Source organism: Helobdella robusta, assembly GCF_000326865.2.
Source record: "Helobdella robusta unplaced genomic scaffold HELROscaffold_60, whole genome shotgun sequence".
Lineage (NCBI taxonomy): Eukaryota > Metazoa > Annelida > Clitellata > Rhynchobdellida > Glossiphoniidae > Helobdella > Helobdella robusta.
In genome coordinates this window covers 589,998-612,492 of record NW_008705331.1, presented here as the reverse complement: position 1 = coordinate 612,492, position 22,495 = coordinate 589,998, and the positions used below count along the sequence as shown (strand labels likewise).

Here is a 22,495-nt window from a genome sequence, read left to right as displayed (position 1 = left end):
ACCGGTTATTATTATTATTATTAATTAATTATTATTATTCATTATTATTTATTATTATTATTTATTATTATTTTTGTTTATAATTGTCATTATCGTCCAATTGTATAATTATTATTATTTAGAGGGAATGAAGTTTGCATAAGTTTATGTGAGGTGTGTGTATGTCGTTCATTGGTGATGGTAGTTTTTTTTCCCCACTTTGGACAGAGGTTCCTGACAATTTCTTCGACGTAACGGAGAATGATCTGCAAGTTTTACAAAGGGATCTGCATAAAAATGTGTTGGTTATTATTATTATTGTTGTTGTTGTTGTTGTTGTTATCGTTTTGTTATTTCACTTCTTTCTTTCAGAAATTTTTTTTTCAAAATTTTTCGGCCATTCATTAATTTTTTTCAATTTTTTCCTTCGTGTTCGCTTGTTCATTCATTAGTTTGTTTGTTCATTCGTTAACTCATTCATTTTTTCATTCATTCATTTTTTCATTCATTCGTTCGTTCGTTCATTCATTCATTCGAAATAACTTACGACCAGTCAACATCTGACGGATCAACCGCTGATGACGCAAGCAATGAGAAAAATGGAAATGGAAATGAAGATGGCCAAGTATGTCTCTCTCTTTCTCTCTCTCTCTCTCTCTCTCTCTCTTTCTCTCTTTCTCCCTTCTTTTTTTTTTCTCTCTTTGTCTCTCTCTCTTTGTTTATATGTGCGGGACGAGTGAATAAATTAATGATTGATCAATCCATTCATTCATTTCTTGATTCCTCATTCATTCCTCTCACGAGTGTATATTCATCGATTTAACCAGCTACTAATTCGTTTATCCGTTCATTTATCACTCACTCACTCACTCACTCACTCACTCACTCACTCACTCACTCACTCACTCACTCACTCACTCACTCACTCACTCACTCACTCATTCATTCATTCATTAGATACAGCAGGGTTATCATTAGAATTCAGTTCCCAGACAGACATGTAGCTCAAGCAGTATTCAGACCAAGAGAAACAGGTTATGATGACGACGACGACGATGATGCTGATAATGATATTGATATTAATGATGATAATGATAACACACACACACACACACACACACACACACACACACACACACACACACACACACACACACTTACAGTCCATGCATTGTACAAGTTTGTCCGAGAGTTATTAGTAGACAAGAGGCTGGACTTCGAACTCTGTTAGTTACTGAAAATTTTTCTTTCCAAATTTCCTTTTTCAATCGCTAATCAACATCGTCATCATCTTCTTTTTCGCCGTAATCTTCATCGTCATCATCCTTTTCTTCCTCCTCTTCTTCATCTTCCTCACTATCATCATCACCAGCATCTTCATCATCATCGTCGTCGTCGTCATCACAATTATCATCACTATCACTAGACACTACTCCACCGAAGCAGACGTTAAATGACATGACGGCAACTCTACTCGAAGTTAGCCTGATGATGATATATGATATCTATCTGATATATCTGCTCCATCTCTCTCTCTTTCGCTCTCTCTCTATCTGTTTCTCTCTTTCTCTCTCTCTCTCTCTCTCATATCAATTTTGAAATTTTGATTCTTTTTTTACAACTGCAAAGCTAAAAGCAACAACAAAACTGTAAAAACAACATCACCATCAAATCAACATCTCATTAACTTCACATTATCATCATATTAACATCTCATTAACATCTCATTAACACCTCATTAACATTTCATCACCTTAACATCTCATTAAAATTTCTTTAACATCACATCAACAACAACAACAACATCAATAACAATAAACAGAGTGGCATGGTACCCATGACGAGAGTTTATCTTACTTACTCAAGCACAAAATCAGGTGACATTTTTTCATGTTTCTTCATCCCAAAATCGTATTTTATCATATATTACAGTTTAAATTCATATTTCATCATCACATTAATTATAATATGATAATTACCTTTCGTAATAATCGATATTTTTATTTTATCCTCATTTGCATTCGAACGCGGTCGCTGCAGATCATTAGACAGAGACCTTACCACTACTCTGCCCTGCCGCTATTATTATCTCTAAATCTAATACCCTGTTAAAATCTTGAAAACAATTGTCTCGACAGATTGTATTTCATTTATTTATTTACAAATAAATAAGGATTTTTTTGTTATAGATGGTTTGATAATGGAAGAGGTTCTTGCAAGTAACATCTCGTCTAGGTTGAGCGTAGAAGCTGTCGTTCATAAATTGTTAGTATGGACGAATGAATGAGTGATTGAATGAATGAATGAATGAAAGAACGAATGAATGAATGAATGAACGAACGAATGAACGAACGAACGAACGAATGAATGAACGAACGAATGAATGAATGAATGAATAAATGAATGAATGAACAAACAAACCGACCAGCCTATCTGAAGTTTCTTCAGCATCTTCCTCCATGGACGTCAGTGATACTACCACTAGCAACAAAGCTGCTAACCAAAGATCTGCTGACACAGCTGCAAGCACAGCTGTTGGCACAGCTGCTTCGATGTCAGCAGCTTCAGCTGCTTCAAAGTCGACAGCTGTTCCAAAATGGCTTACAATGGGTACACTCTTATTATATTTAGAACTTTTATATTTGAAACACAAATTTGGTTTTATTTTTTTTGTAAGATGAATGTCTTGAAAAGTATTATATTTCATCATTTATTCATCTTTATTTGTCATTTATTATATTATTAATTATATTACTAATTATATTATTAATTTCATTATTAATTATATTATTAATTATATTATGAATTATACTTTTGTATTTATTTCACAGGCAAAAAATGAACTGAATGAAAAAAAACAAGCTACAATCATCTTAGGTAGATTGTATCTGACTGAATGACGATTGCGATTATGATGAAGTATTTGATTAGGACACTGATGGCTGATTTAGTAATGATAATGATAGTAGTGATAGGAGTGATGATGATGATAGTAAAAATGATTATGACGATGATTAGGTTTATAACTAATGATCTTGATAGAAATGATATGGGCTGATGATATACGATGATAGGTGATGATATACACGTTGGATGGTGATATCACCATGATGAGGATGATGAAGATGATGATGATAATGTCGGTACAATTAATAAATTCTTTTTCATCGTTTATTTATTTATTCATTCAAAAAAATGACGTTAGGGATTTTTTTTTTCTTCTTTTTTTTATTTTTATTTTTTTTCTGTCAAACATAGCACACTACCCAGTAGCTGGTATAAAAGTGGTGTCAATGATAATTAAATAAAAACATCATCATCAGTATGTGTGTCTCTGTGTGTGTGCGTGTGTGTATGTGCCTGTAGGCGTGTATGTGCGCGCGTGTGTGTGTGTGTGTGTGCGTGTTTGTTTGTCAAAGTTTGAAAATAAACTAAAGACGATTTTCATTTCGATATATCATCTGTAATGACGATAATGAAATGATAATAATCATAGTAAAAACAATAACAATAATAATGATGATGATGATGATGGTGTGATAATGGTGATGGTTAAAACAAATCTCTAGCATATCTAGTCCTATTGGTCGTTAATTATTACATCTCAATAATTTTATAATAAATTATTTGACATAATAATAATAAATTTTGATGATAATAACAACGGTTATATTAAAGATAATGAAATGATGAGATTGATGATGACGATGACGACGAAGATGATGATGACGAACAGTTGTGAGAAAAGCAAAGTAAAAGTAGTTTATTAATTATATTAATTAATTAATTAATTAATTAATTAATATAATTAATTAATTAATCTTTATGTTCTGGCCACAATTCATGTGGGCGTGTCAAATTGAAAGTAATTTTAAACGTATTTAAGTCGCGGTATACCAATTAATTAAAAATTTAACCAATTAATTAATTAAAAATTGACTAATTAATTAATTGTAATTTGAGATTCTATACTGATAAACGTAATTGGAAAACAATTATTTCGACAACGGTTTTACGTCTAACAAACCTAAAACATTTCTCTTCGCATAAGATAAAAAATAATATTAAAATTGACAAAACTTATTATTTAATTAGTAAAAATTAATAATAGTTATCAAATTTTAAATCAATTAAATTAAAAATTAATTTAAATAATTCAATATATTTTTTAAAAGATAAATGCCTCTTCGGTTAAAAGCTTGAAAGCAGAGTTTGAAAAATTAAGACAAAATTAAAATAAGGCACTTAAATGAAGCTGAAATGAAATAGAATATAAAAATATAATATAATTAAATATGTGTAATTATAATTGTAAGGGTTATGAGCAAGACACAAATGGCTGTGTGTGTGTGTTTGCGCGTCTGCGTGTGCGCGTGTGTAACAGTAGATTAGTTATAGTGATGATGATGATTTGTTGAGTTTTTAAAAGTTGATGCAGGTTTATTGTATGATGAAGATGGCGACGATAATGATTGATGTTAAATAATAGAGATATAGAGATAGATAGATAGAGAAAGAGAAAAAGAGAGAAAGAGGATGAGAGAGAGAGAATGAGAGAGAAAGAGAGAGAGAGAGAAAGAAAGAGTTGATGGGATTATTTTTTTGCTAAATATACAGGCGTGTTAAAAAAATGCTGTTAAAATAAATAATTAGGCTAGTGGGTGAGTGAATAAATGAACAAGCGAAACAAAATGAATGAATGAATGAAAATGAATGAATGAATGAAAATGAATGAATGAATGAATGATTGAATGAATGAATGAATGATTGAATGAATGAATGAACGATTAAAACTTAAATTATTTTAAATAAATATTAGTAGCTGGCTATAAAATAAAAGTGATGATGATAATAACAAACATAATACTAAGACAGTATTGGCGTCTTTACTCACATTAACAACATCATCATCCTCATCATAACAACATCATCGTCGTCGTCATCTTCTTCATCATCACCATCATCTTCATCCCGATACCACATCTTTATGATTTCTTATTGAGCTTAGGAAAGATCTATACAAAATTTCAAAAATTTCGAAGTTAAATTTTCGCCTTTAAATATTGTCAAATTAATTATCAAAATATAGCTGAATAACTGCAAAAAACTTGAAAATGCCTCAGATGACATTTACACGACAGCAGAATCGTCAACAGATAACATCAACAACACATAGAAACATTCAACAAACAGCATCAACAACACCAACAAAACACAGAAACATTCAACAAACAGTATCAACTACATCAACGGTATCATCAACAACAACAACAACAACGACATCATCATCAACAACAACATCAACAACTCAACTAACGTTTGTCACATTTAGAACCAACCAAGCCATTGTCACATATGCAAACTCCTGTCAACAAAAAACTTATTAGTATTATTATTGTTATTATTATTATTATTACTATGTCGAGCAATATAGAGACAAGGTTCAGACTGTATAAAATATATTATTGTATTTTATTAACTTTATTGCAACTCTATGTTTACCATAAAATTTGATTGATAACGCCAAAATAATAAAAATGATTGAACCCCAATTGAACAATTAAACCAGCCCCTCTAAAATGTACTCATTTGCGGTGACGAGCATTTTAGATTAAATAAGATTTTATAATTATTTCATTATTAATATTTGGTATTTGGAGTTAGAAAATAAAAGGATGTTCCCATTATTACCATTATTATTAATATTATTATTAATGGAATCACCAAATAGAAACAAACCGGTTGTTGTGTGGCATCTATTTGTTGGACAGGTGCATTGGAAGCCACAACCAGGTCCATATGTCCCTGGCTTACATGCTGCGTGCAAATCAAATTGTTTTAATTAAAGAGATGAATGTGATTGATGATGACAATGACGTTGTTGCGATAATGATATAAAATAACAATTATTACATTGATTACATTGCTTAAAACCGGCTAATTCATCAATCAGCCAACTAACCAATCAATAGATCTACTAACCGACCAACCAACCAACTAGCCAACCTACCAGCCAACTAACAAGCCAGCTAACCAACCAGCCAACCAACCAATCAATCGATCAACCAACCAGCCAATCAAACATTACACGATCAACCAGCTCAACTAACGTTCAATACACTGGTCACCACTGTAGCCTGGAGGACATGTACATTTTCCGGTCACATGATCACACTTGCCCCTCCCACATGTGCATTTCGACTCGCAGTTCAGACCGTACGTGTTTTCTTCGCACACTGTACATGTACACATTTTTGTATAACTTTTGTACAAATGTTGTAAAAATAAACAACCATCACAACTCCGAAACCACTCACCATTCTGACAGAGATCGCCGTAGTAGCCATGTTGGCACGTACACTGACCAGTCACGTGATGGCAAGTTGAGTTGTTCTGGCAGATGCAGACGTTCATGCAGTTGGCGCCAAACCTTCCGTGAGGACAGCCTGAGAATGAATATGGACGCTGAGGTGTTAAACTTTTATCATCTCATTCTCCATTTAATCAGTTCGTTGTCATCTTCAATCTCCTATCACAGAACATACATTACGTAGGCGAGAAGCAGGTACATTTTTTAAAAAGTTTAAAAAACAAGAGAATGCATGCACATACGCTGGCCACAGGTGGCTGTGGTGTATCCGGCAGAGCACGCGCAGGCGCCCGTCGCAACGTCGCATACACCTTCATTCTCGCAGGCGCACTTATGGACACAATCAATCCCGTACGTCCCACTCGGACAGTCATTCTGGCATCTTGGTCCGGTTTTGCCAGCCGGACAAAAACATTTTCCGGTGATGAAATGACAGTTGTTGTTGTTGTTGTTGTTGTTGTTGGAGGAGATGGTAGATGAGCTGCCGTTGACGTCATCTGGTTGGACGCATTTGCATTTGCCATCACATTTCCTTCCATAAAATCCTTGGGGACATTCTGCAGAGGTGGATTTAGGTGTTTTTTTTATTTACTCAGAGGTTTACGTACAAATTTTAATTTTTGCCTTATCTGAGAGCAGACATTGAAACAATTATTATAGTTATGAAAGATTTCTGTTTGCATATGCATGCACGCAAATTAGAACTAATTCACAGCACTTGATCGTTGCATGGCTAACTCTTCAGAAACTCGCAAAACCTCACTATTCAAATTACTCCATCCAAAATACAAAATTACCCAAAGAAATACGCTAAAATACAACACGCACCATTTAAAATACCTAAAGCAAAATACCCTACTTACGGTATTGACACTTGTCGCCATGGTAGCCACTTCTACAGCGACATTTTCCGTTTTCCGAATCGCAAAACCCGCCATTTTTGCAGTCGCAAATTCCCTGACAGGACGAGGAATGATATCCTTTGGGACATTCCACTTTACACAAGGATCCTGTCCAGCCCCCATAGCAAGTGTATCCGTCTGTGTGAAAGTTGTTTGTGTTGTTTATGTGTTGTGTGTGTGTGTTTGTGTGTGTGTTGTGTGTTTGTGTGAAGTGTGTGTGTGTTTGAAGATAAGTTTTTTAAAGTTTCACCGTCAGTTTGATGTTCAATGTTACTCTCTTCCTCTTCTTCCTCTTCTTCTTCATCACCATTATCATCGGTATCATTGATATCATTAGTATCATTGATATCATTAGTATCATTTATATCATTATCATTATCATCTGTGTTATTATTATCATCAGTGTCGTTAACGTTATCAGCATTATTATCATCTTCAGGGCTTGCTTCGTTGTTAACTGTTTCATTATCGCTTTTATCATCGGTAGTATCAACTTTGTTATCGTCATCATCATCATTTTTCTTATCACTAACCACATCATCGTCATCGATTGCATCATCATCCGTAATGATGTCATCGTGAGTGTTATTGTCGCTGGAAATGTTTCGTTGTAATGTATCATTGACGGAAATGATTGCAATTGTCGTTGATGTTGTTGTTGTTGTTGTTGTAGGGTTAGTAGTAGTAGTAGTAGTAGTAGTAGTAGTAGTAGTAGTAGTAGTAGTAGCCTTAGTAGTAGTCGTTGTATCTGTAGAAGTAGTAGACATCGTACTTGCGACTTCTGAAACAACATTCGTATGAATTCGATCTCTAACATTATTAGTTCCTCTAGCGGATTTCGCTTCGTAACTTTGACTGACATCACCACCACCACCACTAACACCACCACCACCAAATTTACAATCCCCAGTCACGTGATGGCAAAGCCCGAGTCGGCAATTACAGACTTTTTGGCACTCGTCACCGTAAAAACCCTCGGGGCATTTTTTTTCGCAGTGCAGACCGTGCCAGCCCGCGATGCAGAGGCAGGTCCCTGATATGTGGTCACATGTGGCAGAGTTGGTGCACGTGCATTGATGCTGGCAGCCCTGACCGTAGGTCCCCTGAGGGCATTCTGGATTTTTGTGGAAAGTGAATTGAAGTATTGATAAAAAATGGTGGGTGGGTGAATTAAATGGAGAGAAAGATGAATGAGCGGGTGAATGAAAGAGTTAAATTTTTGAAATAAGAACTAAAAAATGGTTTTTTTAAATATTTGCATTTGTTAGGACAAACATTCAACGCGTCTACATTTTGTAATTCTGTAAAATCTTACTTTCAGAGCAATCCTCCCCACTGAAACCAGACGTACACAAACACTTTCCAGTGACAGCATCGCATTCGGCACTGTTCTTACATGTGCACTGATGCATGCAGTTCATTCCGTGCTTCCCTGGCGGACATGCTAGATGTATGGGATGGAATGCGATGTTGTTTAATGTGATGTCGTTTGATGTGATGTGAATTACATAATGCTTAAGCTAGTGACAAGTATACTAGACTCCATCTAGTTACTTTGTAAAGGTTTAGAAATTTTGAAAACATTTAAAACAAATAATTTCAAAAAATTTATCAAAAAATAGTCTCAGATAGAAAGAAACTAACGCCTGTCACATAACTGGCCAGTCCATGCGAGCGGGCATGTGCACTGGCCCGTGACGTGGTTGCATGTGGCACCGTTCATGCACTCGCATTCTCTTTCACAGTTCATTCCGTACGTTCCATGTGGGCAGACTTTTATAATGATGACCGATCAGTTTTAAAGTATTTAAGGGCTATCGTACTATCGAAATATGACAGAAACCCTCACCTTCCTCACATCGCCGACCGAAATAGCCAGCGGGGCAAACGCAGTGACCACTGATGACGTCACACAGGGCTTCGTTCTCACATTCGCACATCTTCGAACAACCGACACCCCAATGGTTTGGCGGACAGTCTGTTGAAATTATATTTTTGTTCGTTTGTTGTATTGTCACAGTGATCACTACATCTATTTCTTCAATGAACCATATAATTCCACTTAATTCACACATATACAACTACAACATCGGGCTTAGAGATATCCATATATATATATATATATATATATATGTATATATATATATAAAATCAAATTTTATTCAATCAATCCAAATTAATAATAATTAGGTAATGATTAGGAGACCAAAGCTAAAAGAAAACAAAATTCTTGTGTCGCAGGCCAGCGTTCACAAATTGTTCATTCTAACACAATTTTTAAGTAAATTTATAATTCATGTCAAAATTAACATAATGTGCAATTTATATATATATATATATATATGAAGGGCTATATATATATATGTATATATATATATATTATTATCATTAAAATTTATGAAGCGCTTATTAAAAATAAAAGTGTTAATTTTTCAAAAGCGCTATCCTATAATTAACAGAAATAGCTGAAAAAGTAGATAAAATAAACCACAAATAAATCAGTTCACAGTTATTGGTTAAATAAATGAGTCTTCAAATTCTTCCTAAAGTTTTCAATTCCTGAATCGCACACCCTCAACGACCGTGGCAAACCATTCCATACAATATATATATATATATATATATATATGTTGGTAATAGACCATAATTTTTACAATATTCTATAAATTCTACCGAATGTTCAATAAACATTCGGTAGAATTTATAGAATATTGTAAATATATATATATATATATACAGGTACGTATGACTTCCAAATCTTGGAAAACCTTGTTCGCAAGTTATCCCGATCCTTCCGGGCATGCAGTGGCACGCTCCCGTTTGAATGTCGCACGGACTTCCTGAACAGGCACACACCTCTCGGCATTCCAGTCCGTAGTATCCGGAAGAACATGCTGGAGGAAGTTCATTTGATTATAACCATACTAATTTACTTACTTTTATTTAAAAAAATATTGTTGCCATTTAATAAAAACAAAAATATTTAAAAAACCACCAACGTATGTCACAGTTCTCTCCCTGCCAGCCGGCCGGACATTTTGCGGCACACTGGCCTGTCACGTGATCACAAGATGATGACGTCAGTGATGACAATGATGCGCATGAGCACTTGAAGGCACAACCTTCCCCCCACGTTCCATCCTCACATACATCTTGGCACATGTCTCCACGGTAGCCCGGCTTGCACTGGCAGCTACCATTCTTTTTATTTTTATGTTGAGTTTGAAAATTATTTTTTTTTACATAAAATTATTTTCTTGTTTTTTTTTATGTAGTTTAATTTAATAGGAAGAATGTTTCTTGAACGAAGTGGCATGTGATGCGACGTGGTTCTGATTTATATCTAAAAACTTTTTCATTTGCTAGAGAACGAAAGATAATTTTTGTGACACTTCATTTAGATATTTTAATTAAATTAAAAAATTCAAAAAATACCCATAAAATGCTTATTAAAAACTAGACTAATAAAATTAAAAAAACTTTGAAAAACCAATAAAAAAAAGAAAAAAATACCCATAAAACTCCACAAACAAAAACCAACCGTCTTGTCACATGCCAGGGAATTTTCCATTACGCAACGACATCCTTTGAGGCAGTTGCTACCGTAGCTCCAAGCTGGACAGGTCAGTTGGCAGTTGTGGCTAAAGAAGCCGGGGGGACAGATGCAGAAGCCGTGTCGCTTGTGGCACCTGCCGCTCCAACATTGCTGGCATCGGCGTTTGCAATCCTCGCCGTAAAAACCTGACGTTTGTTGTCGGTGGTGTGGTGTGTTGGTGGGTGAAAAATTATTTTAATTTATTTTTTTTTTATGTTTTGTACGGTTTATTTTTACAATTGAATATTTATGTAATAATTTTTAAAAAATTATAAAAGTTTATTCTTGTTTCCAAGCCTCTTAATCACAACTGTCAGTCTTTCATTTCAGAGATTAGATACAAACCAAATTAAAAAAAAACCAACTGACCAGCAGGGCAGCCATCCCTACAAAACTCTCCACTGACCCCCAGAGGGCACGTACAACTTCCGGTCACGTGGTCACACTTTCCTTCGTTCTTGCATTTGCAAACTTCATTGCAGCCCTTGCCGTAGAAACCCTGCAAAATTTAAAAGTTGCGACACTAAAGAGTCAACCAACCAGATAAGTTCACTCCAAATTGTATAATTATTGAATAATTTGAAACATTAATTGTTTTTTGAACGTTTTTTGCTGACGTCAATATGAACAGCAAAGACACAAAACGGACACCACCATCTTCTTATATAGGTCACATCCCTACTTGACGAAATGTCACATGTCTGTAACGAACGAAGGGAAGTTTCGCCGCTAAAATATTTGCTGTCTGGTTCACTTTTCATCACATAATAAATAATAACAAAAGACGAAACGGCTAATTTATTCTTGACAAGATGATATGATTTTTGAAGCTGCTGACAAATGCATGAGCATCATTCAACATATCACTTATCACGGCAGCCACCAGCAATTTTTAATTGACTGCAGAGGTGTGTTTTCGTTGCACAACAACGAAATAACACAAAAGCAAACAATGCACGTACATTGGAAAATAACAGACAATTTAAAAAAAATCATGCTGCATCTCTTCAACCGACCGACCGATCAGCCAGTCAATCAATCAACCAACCAGCTAACCATCCAACTAAATAATTAACCAACCAAACAACCAATCAACCAGTCAACTAACCAACCAACCAACTCCCCAACCAAATAATTAACCAACCAAACAACCAATCAACCAACCAACTAACCAACCGACCAACCAACCTCAGGACAGGGCGAAGCACAAAGGACACCAGCCCATCCTTCCGAACATTCGCATGCATTCATCTCTTTGTTGCATTCCCCGCCATTTGCACAGGCATCACAGTTGAGGCGGCATCTAAGACCGAACGTACCCACGGGGCATTCTTTGGTAGTTTGTAGTTTAAAAACCAACATTACAACTGTGCTTCATGAACTATTTGAAATGTTAAAACTAAAGTAATAGTTATCACAGTAACGTAAAAAATAACATTGGTAGTAATCGTAGTAGTAGTAGTAGTAGTAGCAGTAGTAGTGGTAGTAGTAGCAGCAGCAGCAACAACAGCAGTAGTAGTAGCAGCAGCAGTAACAGTAATAGTTGTTGTAGTACTACTTATTTATTTATTTCTGAAACAAATTTCTAAATTAATCCTATGGTGGAAATTTTGGGAAAATTAAAAAAAATTTGTAATAAGATAACATCTTTAACGTGCAAACAAACAATCAGAGACATACAAAGAAGCAAACTCACCAATGGTTACATCATTGAAATCGATCTCCGGGACTGTGAAAATTTTTATTTATTAATTTTTCAGTCACTTCAAATTTAAATTTTTCTAAATTTTATTAAAATTTAAAATTTTTATCTCTATAAAATTTTTGGAAACACATGCTAACATATGCAAATATGCCCCAATATGCAAACATACACAGATATACAAAAACAAACAGATAGGGGCAAACGTATACAATCACATACAGACATATAAACATAAAGAAAATATAAAAATATACAAACACTTTCAAACGCATAAACACAAAAACATACATAATTACATATAAGCATATAAAAAAACATACATACAACCCACATACGAACTTATACAAAAATATACAAACTCATACAAACATATACAAATTTATACAAATACATACGAACTTATACAAAGATATACAAACTTTTACAAGCATATACAAACTTACACAAACACGTACAGAGTTCAACTCTTATCTATTCTAACACTAGTTTTAGAAGAAAAAAATAAATATTTTGAAAAAATAATTTTTTACAGCTTCGTCTGAACTGGAAAAAGGAAAATGCCAATAGGAGCAATATTTTTATTAAAAATATATTTAAAAAAATTAATTTTTTCACCACCTTGAGAGTTATGTAATTAATCACGCTAGAATTACATCACCGCAAGAATTTGATCATCATCATTATTATTATTATTCTTATTATTATTTTTATCATCATCATCATCGTTTTCGTCGTCATCATCATCACTTCGTCATCATATCATCATCATCATCATCACCTCCATCATTATCATCATCATTATTGCTATTATTAGAATATTTATGAAGTCCTTATTTTTTATTCTCCCCAAAAGCCTTATCTATGATATCTACTTTATGACTTTTTTTAACAATGATTCAAAACAAATGAATATATCAGTTATACAAAGCAATAAAAAATTGAAGGCATTTCAGATATTGAATTTTTGATAAAGCGCTATATAAATGGGAAATAATATTCCAAACATTTTTACACATTTTTGGCAGAAAAATAATTATAATACTTTAATTTAAATTTCATAAATTTTTAAAAGAAATTTTTTTAAACTATGAAAAAATTGTGAACTCGCGTATCCTGGTTTCAGTCTCACCTTTCTAATCGTTCTCAATATATAAAACTTGGTCCCCATTCTTCTTCTAGCTTCCCCTCATCTACTGGAGTTCCTCAAGGATCTGTCCTTGGTCCCATTTTTTTTCCCTTCTTACACCTCCCCTGTTGGCTTATTCTTTCATCAATACGCTGACGACACATGTATAACAGCTAAAATTCTCACTTCTAATCATATATCTCAGTCCGATAACTTAAATGCATGTACTATGGTCATTAACTATTGGCATTTATCAAACTTTTTTCAGCTAAATCACCACAAATCTGAAGAAATGTTTCTTGGTACTTTGCAACAGCTTATTAAATGTTCGCCCCCATTGCACGTTCTCTTTGCTGATTCTTCTCACTCCTCAACCTCTAAACTTAAATTTTTAAGCTTTACTTTTGACTCTTTTCTATCTTTTAATTCTCATGTCTTAGCTTTGATCAAATCTTGTAACAATTATACGTGGACTATTCGTCATATTCGTAAATTTCTCTGGCTCGATGTCATGTACCATCACGTTTAGATTATTGTAATTTTCTTCTATACGGTCTTCCTTCCTACCTTTTAACTTTACTTCAAAGTGCTCAAAATAGAGTTGCAAAAGTTGTTCTAAATATCAGTAATTTATCTCCCAGACTGCTGGGAGATAAATTCAACTCATTCAACTACATTGGTTACCAGGCATTATATTTAAACTCGCCGTCCTCACGTACAAGTTACTTAATACATCCCAGCCATCATACCTTCACCAACTTATATCGCGTCGTTCATCAACTCGTCAACTTCGTTCGTCTTCATATACACACACAAACACATACACAGGCACACACACCACATACACAAACAAACATTTACACACACACACACACTACATACACAAACAAACACATACACACACACCACATACACATACAAACACACACACACACACACACTAACTTCCAAATTCTGTTTTCTTGATAGCTGTTTCATTGGCAAAAATAAATAATGAATATTATTTTTAATATTCTTAATAGTAGTAATAATAATAATAATATTTTATAGTATGTATTTCGAAATATATTGAAATGTACATATCAAATTTACCGCTTTTTTGGTTCGATATGTTGATGATGATGTCGTCGTCGTCATCGTCATCATTATCATCATCGTTATTATTATTATTATTGGTATCATTGTTGTTGTCGTTGTTGTTGTTGTTGTTGTTGTTGTTATTTTTATTACCATCGTAAAAGACAAGATCATTACGATGATTATTTTTCTTATCGTCGTCGTCAATAATATTTGGGCTGTTCATTTTTGGTTGAGGATTTTTTTGAAAGGATGATGATGATGATGATGATGGTGATGATGATAATGATGATGATGGTGAAGATGGTGATGATGATAATGATAATGATGGTGAAGATGGTGAAAATGATGAGGATTGGAATGGTGGTAGGAATTGAGATGATGACAATGACGATGATGATAATGAAGACGTTGATGATGATGATGGTGGTGGTGGTAGTAACGACTGTGACGGAAACTGCCGTGGAAGATGTGGCAACCACTTGTAGACGGTAGTGTCCTTCAGTTTATAGTCGTAGTCGTAGTTGAAATCGTTGTTGTTGTTGTTGTTTTTCATGTTTTCATTCAATCTACGTATGTCATTCCCGCTGTCTTTAACGATGTTGTTGTTGTTAATGTTGTACGTATTTCTGTTGTCATTATTATTGATGTCATTGTTGCTAAAAACATCACCGCTGACGTCATTGTGGGAGTTAAACTTATATTTTCGTCTGTGATGACGTAACTTGTCGACCTCTCTGTTTCTGATTTTATTGCTGTTGTTATTATTATTGTTGTTGTTGTTGTAATTGTTGTTCAGAATGACTTCATTGTAATCGTAGTCTACTTTTACTGAGTTCATGTTGTTTTTGTTGTTCATGAGGTTGTTGTAATTGTTGTAATTATTGTTATTATTATTATTGTTGTCGTCATTGTTGTATTTTTTGTTACCTTTTCTGTAAATAATGCTGTTGTCTCTGTTGATGTAATCACCAATGTTGTTGTTGATGTTGTTGATGTTGTTGTTGTTGATGTTGTTGTTGTTGATGTTGTTGTTGATGTTGTTGTTGTTGATGTTGTTGTTGTTGATGTTGTTGCTGCTGATGTTGTTGTTGGTGGAAGAAGTCATTGCTGCTTGTACATTAGAAATTTCTGAAAAATTGTATTGTACGTTGTGTTGGTTGCATCGCGTTATTTCAATCTTCAAAGATAAATAGTTTTAAGATCATTTAGAATCAATTGCGTTGGGAACCTGGTTCGAACTCAGCCTCTGCCAGACTTCAAGATTACCCAGTAGTTTTACTAAGACAACATTATCTAGTAGTTTTTTCAAAGACAGTTATTGCCGTATATACAAGAGAAATTGAAATTAAACAATCTTACCCATTGTAACTGTTTCCTAATTTGTCGTAAAAAATACTTCAAATTTACACAATTTAAATATACTTTTTTGAAATTTTATTTACTTAATTACAAGTACTATTTGTTTATAAGCTATAATATCTCAAACTTGCGAAGTATGCAAATTCTATAGTAAAATTAGAAACACGCGAAAGATATAAAACAAAGTAGACCTATGAATAGTTGCTATATCATAACTTGATAATTTGAAATAGAAGACGCAGTACGAAGTACTCGGTTGTTCAATTTCAAAATTTGAATTTAAGGAAATGGAATGAAGGAACACGGGCAAGCGTACTATGACAAGTTTTTTTATCTTCCAGTAGCTTGTAGCCAAGAGTACATAGGCACTCGAAACCTCCATTCTTGTTCAAACAAGCCTGACTGCATCCACTTCTGTTTTCCTGGCATTCGTCTATGTCTGGTTAGTAGTTGGAGGATTGTCGTTTTTGTTGGTTTGTTTGTCGTTGTTCGTATGTTTGTTGTTGGTGGTGTGTTTGTTGTTGTTGGTGTGTTTGTTGTTGTTGGTTTGTTTGTTGTTGTTGGTGTGTTTGTTGTTGCTGGTGGGTTTGTTGTTGTTAGTGTGTTTGTTGTTGGTGGTGTGTTTGTTGTTGTTGATTTGTTGTTGTTGGTAGTAGTGTTGTTGTTGTTGTTGGCGTGTTTGTTGTGTTACATCAACTAAAAACAACACAAAATAAAGATGGCACACACCTTCGCAGAGTTTGTCGTTCGTTTTGTTGGCTTTGTAACCTCTTCTGCAGATGCATTTTGGCTTCCCGTGAATTGTTATGCATTTATGTTGACAGTTAAACGTGGTGCATGATGGCTTGTTGCGGATGTTATTGTTGTTGTTGAATTTGTTGTTGTTGAATTTGTTGTTGAATTTGTTGTTGTTATTGTCGTCACTGTCTGTAATGATTACATCGTTTATGATCTTTCTGGTACTTCTAACATTTTTGTTGTTGTTGTCATTAATGTTGGCGTTGATATGGTTGTTGCTTGAACTTTTGTATTTGTTGTATTTTATGTTGTTATTGTAGTTGTTGACGCCATCACTGATTACGTTGTTGTTGTTGTTGATGTTGTTGATGATGTTGTTGCTGTAGTTGTTACTTTGACGGCTGGTATAATAACGCTGTGAACTTGTGGCGTATTTTACGTTGTTGTTGTTGTTTGAATTATTATTATTATTATTGTTGTTGTTGTTTTTGTTGTTGTTGTCGTTGTTAAACTTCGTGTAGTGTAGATTCATTGTGATCGGTGTTCCGTCGTTCTGAACGAATTCATCAGCATCAGCATCATCTTTATTATTATTATTGTTATTGTTGTTGTTTTTATTGTTGTCATTGCTGTTGTTGAATTTATCCACTAGCAAGGTTAAACCAGCTGCCTGGTTGATCGTGTTAGCTATGGTTGTTATTCTATTTATCGGCGGTTTCTCGTTGCTGTTGTTGTTGTTGTTATTATTATTATTATTATTGTTGTCGTTGTCGTTGTTGATGATGCTACTAAGAAATTTATTTCTTTTGCCGACTGTGGTGGTTGGCGTTTGGTCGGTTTTAGCTGAAAAATAATAATGGAAACATAATAAGGATGATAAAAATAATAAGAATAATAATAACAACAACAATAACAACAACAATAATAAAAACAACAACAATAATAACAACAACAATAATAATAACAACAACAATAATAATAACAACAACAATTACAAGATTTTTTCCAGGTATTTGAATCCACAACCCATTACTACTGTTAGAACGGGCATGTTACCTACAGCCAACCTAGGCCAAAACTTGTTTCATCATTCCAAACACACAACATTCATCTGTCCTCTTATGCATGTCAGACCATTAGCACCAGGCCAGATTCAAATCAATTATTTTTTGGGGCACCCTCCGAACTTTTGGCATTAACTGTCGCCGGTGATTTGAGGCCAATCTCTGACCTTAACGTCAGAGATTGGACCTCTAGAGTTTCCGCACTGTTTCAACTCTTCACTCTCATAATAACGATAACAACAATAACAACAACAATAACAACAAAAATAATAATGAACATATTTATTTATTCAATCGACAAAATACAATTCAAAATAATAAGAAATAAGAAATGAAGTTTAATAAAAATTGAGTTTTAATGAAATTTACGATTAATAATAATAATAATAATAATAAATAGATTTTAATTTAGAATGAAAAATGCAAGGGTAATCATATCATGTCAAGTGCATGGGAATCAATCAATGGCAGACTAATATGAACCCACATGGAGATATAATATTTCGTATTAAATTAATAATACTACTACTAATAATAATAATAAATAATAATAATAATCGAAATAACAAACAGTTTATATAACAAATGCATGCAGTATTAGTTATAAAAATGAATATAAAATTTAATACACATGTAAATATTTTTAAAATATATATAAATATATATAATAGAAAGTTAACTAACGCGGTACATACTGTGATTTTCATCAATAATTGCATTTCTAATACACATATAATGTGCATGCGTGTATATTAATATCAATACATCTAAAAATGGCAGAATCTGTCCTAATAGATATCACTAAACCTCTAATAAACATCCAAAAAAGAATGATAACATCCTTACCAATTCGAAGCCTTAATACTAACTTATGATATATAATTATTATATAATATAATAATTATATTATATTTTAGTTTAAAATGCCAAATCCAAATTGCACCAAGAATATGAAGAAAAAAATAATTGAGCAAACAGCGGATTTAATATGGCAATAATTAAAAATCGAATTAACTACTTTAATAAATAATTACACGCAATGAAACTCAACAATACAAAATAATACATCGACACACAGATACTTACACGCACACACACACACACACACACACATACATACAGACACACACAGACAAACACACAAACACACATATATACAAACAGATATGGAATTATCGACTAACTTCGCGTTATAATCATACAATTATTATATTTCACTCATCGCCGACAAGTGGCTGGTGTGAATTATGACTATGGGATGGGCATAGAACGAACGAGTAAACGAACGATTGGATGAACGAACGAACGAACGAAAGAACGAGAGAATGAATAAAATGAATAAATGAACAAATAAATGAATGAATGTATGTGTGAATGAATGAATTAGAAATGAAACGAATGAATAAAAACATTGGCAACTTGTAAAGTTTCGAGATGTCATCGTCCAGCATTAATGACTGAATGGAATGAGCTTAACGTACATAAATCAGTAACATGAAATAACATTTAAACATCAAATATTATGAAAAAAGTATCTAAGTGTGTGTACACATATATGTATATATGTTTGTATGTATGTGTGTATACGTGCATGTTTTGGTATGTGTGTGTGCGTGTGTGTGGTGTGTATTTCTGTATGTCCTTTGAATGTTTTTCAAAGATGCTTTTAAAGGCAATTTTTTATGGATTACATATATGAATGTATAATTGATACTATTAATTTTATATTATGGTTCATTATTATATTATTATTGTTATTGGGGTTTTATTATAAATAGTAGTTGTAGTTGTAGTAATAGCAGCTTTTATAGTTGCAGCAGATGCAGCAGCAGCAACAGCAGTAGTAGCAGCAGCTATGTATAACTCAGAGGCGCTGTTCGAGAAGCTGCCGGTCAAAAAAGTGATGTTTAAGTCGTTTTCGGAACATGTCTCTTTTATCCATACTATTAACGACATCATCGGGCAGTTTATTCCAAACCTCCGCTGCAGCCACGGAGAAAGTAGTAGTAGTAGTAGTAGTAATAGTAGTAGTAGTAGTAATAGTATTAGTAGTAGTAATAGTAGTAGTAGTAGTAGTATTAGTAGTAGTAGTAGTAATGATAATAGTAATAATAATCATAAATGTACTGACAAAAATGGAAAAAAATATTAACAAAGACAGCAAAAGATGAATAATAAATCAAAAGTAATAACAACAATAATAATAATAATATTTGTAATGTTAAACCACAAAAACAATAATAAAAAAGTTTACCCAAAAGATTTAAGTACTAGGTACGTATGTAAGCAGGTTATGATTGCAAACAAAACAATTGATGATGCTCTTTCATTGTTCTTATTTTGTTCATAATTTTTTTCCATAATAATAATAATAATAAATAATAATAATAATAAACCATTAATGAAAGATAGTAATAACAGATTATGGTAAGCAAAAGTCTAACAATGAAAAAATAAATTATTTGAATGTTCTCATCAAAGACCGAAGTCTTGTAAAACGTCTCCCTTTTTTTTACCATCCTCTCTCTCGTCCTCCCTCCCTCTCTCTCTCTCTCTCTCATTCTTTTTTTTACCATCCTCTCTCTCGTTTTCTTTCTTAGCAAGCTATTATATTCATAACATTTGAGTTAAATTTTTAAATTTGAAAAATTCTTCCGTCAACATTTTATCAACGTCATCATCATCTTCTTTACACGTGTTCAGACTGACACACAGACATACGCACATATACAGATAAACACACGCACACACACATACATACAGAAACACACACACACACATCATGTTCACACATTTTCGCACTTTTATGAAAACAAACTCAAAACCAACAGACAAAAAATATTATTCACAAATCTAAAATTGTTCGTCTTTGAGTTTAACAGCAATTTAAATGTTAATGTTTTACGTGTTTTTAAAACTTACTCTCTTTCTTTCTCTCTTTCTCTCTCTTTCTCATACATACCCAACAAAGCATACACACATATGTACAACACATACATACATACACAAACAAACACACACACAGACAAATGAAGCAGAACCTTGTGACTTGACATACAAGTGACGTTTTGCAAATGGGTGAAAAAATGTACTACCATTAATTTTCTTTGCAGGATGTGTTTTGTTTGTTATTTTTAAATACGTTATTGTTGTTATTACTATTATTGTTGTTGTTTTGTTATTTTTTGTGTTGTTTTTTTTCTAAACAAATCATAACTCATTCGGCATCTAGGGTCTATTCCTATTGGATGCTGTGATGGTTTACTGGTGTTTATATCTGCTTGTTAGTTGGGTGATGTTGTTTATAGATGTTCTTTATTACAATTGATGTTATTTATGTTGTTGAAATTTGTAGTTGCTGCTGTTGCTGTCGTTGCTCTTGTCGTTGTAGCCACTGCTGCTTACAACACAACAACGCTGACGTAACAACGACAACTCAAACATAAACAAATAACAAAAGCGTCAACAATGCCTTAACAACAGCACAACAACAACATCAACAACACAACAAAGACAACAACAACAACAATATCATTATCAACAACAACAATATCATCAACAACAACAACAATAATAATAATAATTTACCAGTTTGGCAGTTAGCACCTTCAAAACCGTCCGGGCATCTCAATGTCGTTCTTACAGAATTTTGATTATTATTATTTTGATTTTGATTATTATTATTGTTTTTGTTATTGTTGTTATTGCTATTATTATTATTATTGTTGTTGTTGTTATTGTTACTGGTGCTGTGATATTTGTTACTTCCGTTTCTGCTAGTTTTATCGATGATGACGTCATTCGTTAGGCGTTTCGTCGATGTAATTTTCTTGATGTTGTTGTTATTATTATTATTAATATTATTATTATTATTATTATTGTTGTTGTTTTTATTTTCAAAATTAGAATAGTATTTGTTGTTGTAGTTGATGTTGTTGTTGTTATTTATGTTGTTATTGTAACCGTTACCAGGTTCGTTTTGATTGTTCTGATAAAATTGTTGAAAATGTTGTTGTTGATTTTGTTGTTGTTGTTGTAGTAATAATTGTTGTTGTTGTTGTTGTTGTTTGTAATCGTCTTCGGAAACTTGGTAATCTGCGTCCAACACGTTAAAATTGCCAACTAATTTTTTTCTCCGCACGTTGTCGTTGTTATAATTGTTGTAGAAGTTGTTGTTGTTGCTGCTGCTGATGCCATAAGCGTTATTGTTATTGCTGTAGTAGTAATTGCCGTAAAATGGGTTGTTGATGTCATTAGGAAAACTGTTGTAATTATAGTTGTTGTTGTAATTGTTGTTGTTGTAGTTGTCGTTGTTGTTAAAGTTGTTGTTGTTGTGGTTGTTGTAGTAGTTGTTGTTGTTGTTTCCATCAGATCCTTCCAAATAAAACAAAAACACTTTTTAAGTTAGCTAAAATCGCTTGCTGATAAAATTTGAAGCTAGTTCTTTTGGAGAGAATTAATTTTTTGCTTAGCTGAAACATTCTAGGTATATTAAATTAGCTCCTTTAATAATTGTGTTTAATTGTATGGTTGTGTGTTTTGTGTGTGTGTGTGTGTGTATGTGTGTCTATGTGTGA

The 22,495-nt window shown here is 33.2% G+C and overlaps 2 protein-coding genes across 2 annotated transcripts in view; one reads left to right on the top strand and one right to left on the bottom strand.

The window, feature by feature from the left end:
- The window catches only part of HELRODRAFT_180278 (hypothetical protein), a gene marked incomplete at both ends in the record, with an annotated part of 6,599 nt that extends 3,939 nt beyond the window's left edge, over positions 1 to 2,660 (top strand). The window contains 8 exons of the mRNA XM_009029593.1: positions 208 to 209; positions 533 to 604; positions 937 to 1,013; positions 1,143 to 1,205; positions 1,406 to 1,458; positions 1,802 to 1,856; positions 2,169 to 2,244; positions 2,408 to 2,660. Of these exons, the coding sequence (XP_009027841.1) occupies positions 208 to 209; positions 533 to 604; positions 937 to 1,013; positions 1,143 to 1,205; positions 1,406 to 1,458; positions 1,802 to 1,856; positions 2,169 to 2,244; positions 2,408 to 2,660 (651 nt within the window). The remainder of the gene's footprint in view (positions 1 to 207; positions 210 to 532; positions 605 to 936; positions 1,014 to 1,142; positions 1,206 to 1,405; positions 1,459 to 1,801; positions 1,857 to 2,168; positions 2,245 to 2,407) is intronic.
- A 2,948-nt stretch (positions 2,661 to 5,608) lies between these two features.
- Positions 5,609 to 16,556, bottom strand: HELRODRAFT_115175 (hypothetical protein; the record flags this gene model as incomplete). Its single annotated transcript, XM_009029592.1, has 16 exons — positions 16,421 to 16,556; positions 14,146 to 14,292; positions 12,035 to 12,177; positions 11,216 to 11,345; positions 10,793 to 10,992; positions 10,251 to 10,452; positions 10,020 to 10,145; positions 9,101 to 9,229; positions 8,896 to 9,024; positions 8,567 to 8,695; positions 8,153 to 8,365; positions 7,213 to 7,389; positions 6,592 to 6,906; positions 6,297 to 6,425; positions 6,090 to 6,215; positions 5,609 to 5,796 (listed from the first exon to the last, which is right to left on the bottom strand). The coding sequence occupies exons 2-16, from the start codon at positions 14,195 to 14,197 to the stop codon at positions 5,609 to 5,611; spliced, it is 2,388 nt and encodes a 795-aa protein (XP_009027840.1). The 5' UTR covers positions 14,198 to 14,292; positions 16,421 to 16,556.
- Between the last annotated feature and the right edge of the window lie 5,939 nt (positions 16,557 to 22,495).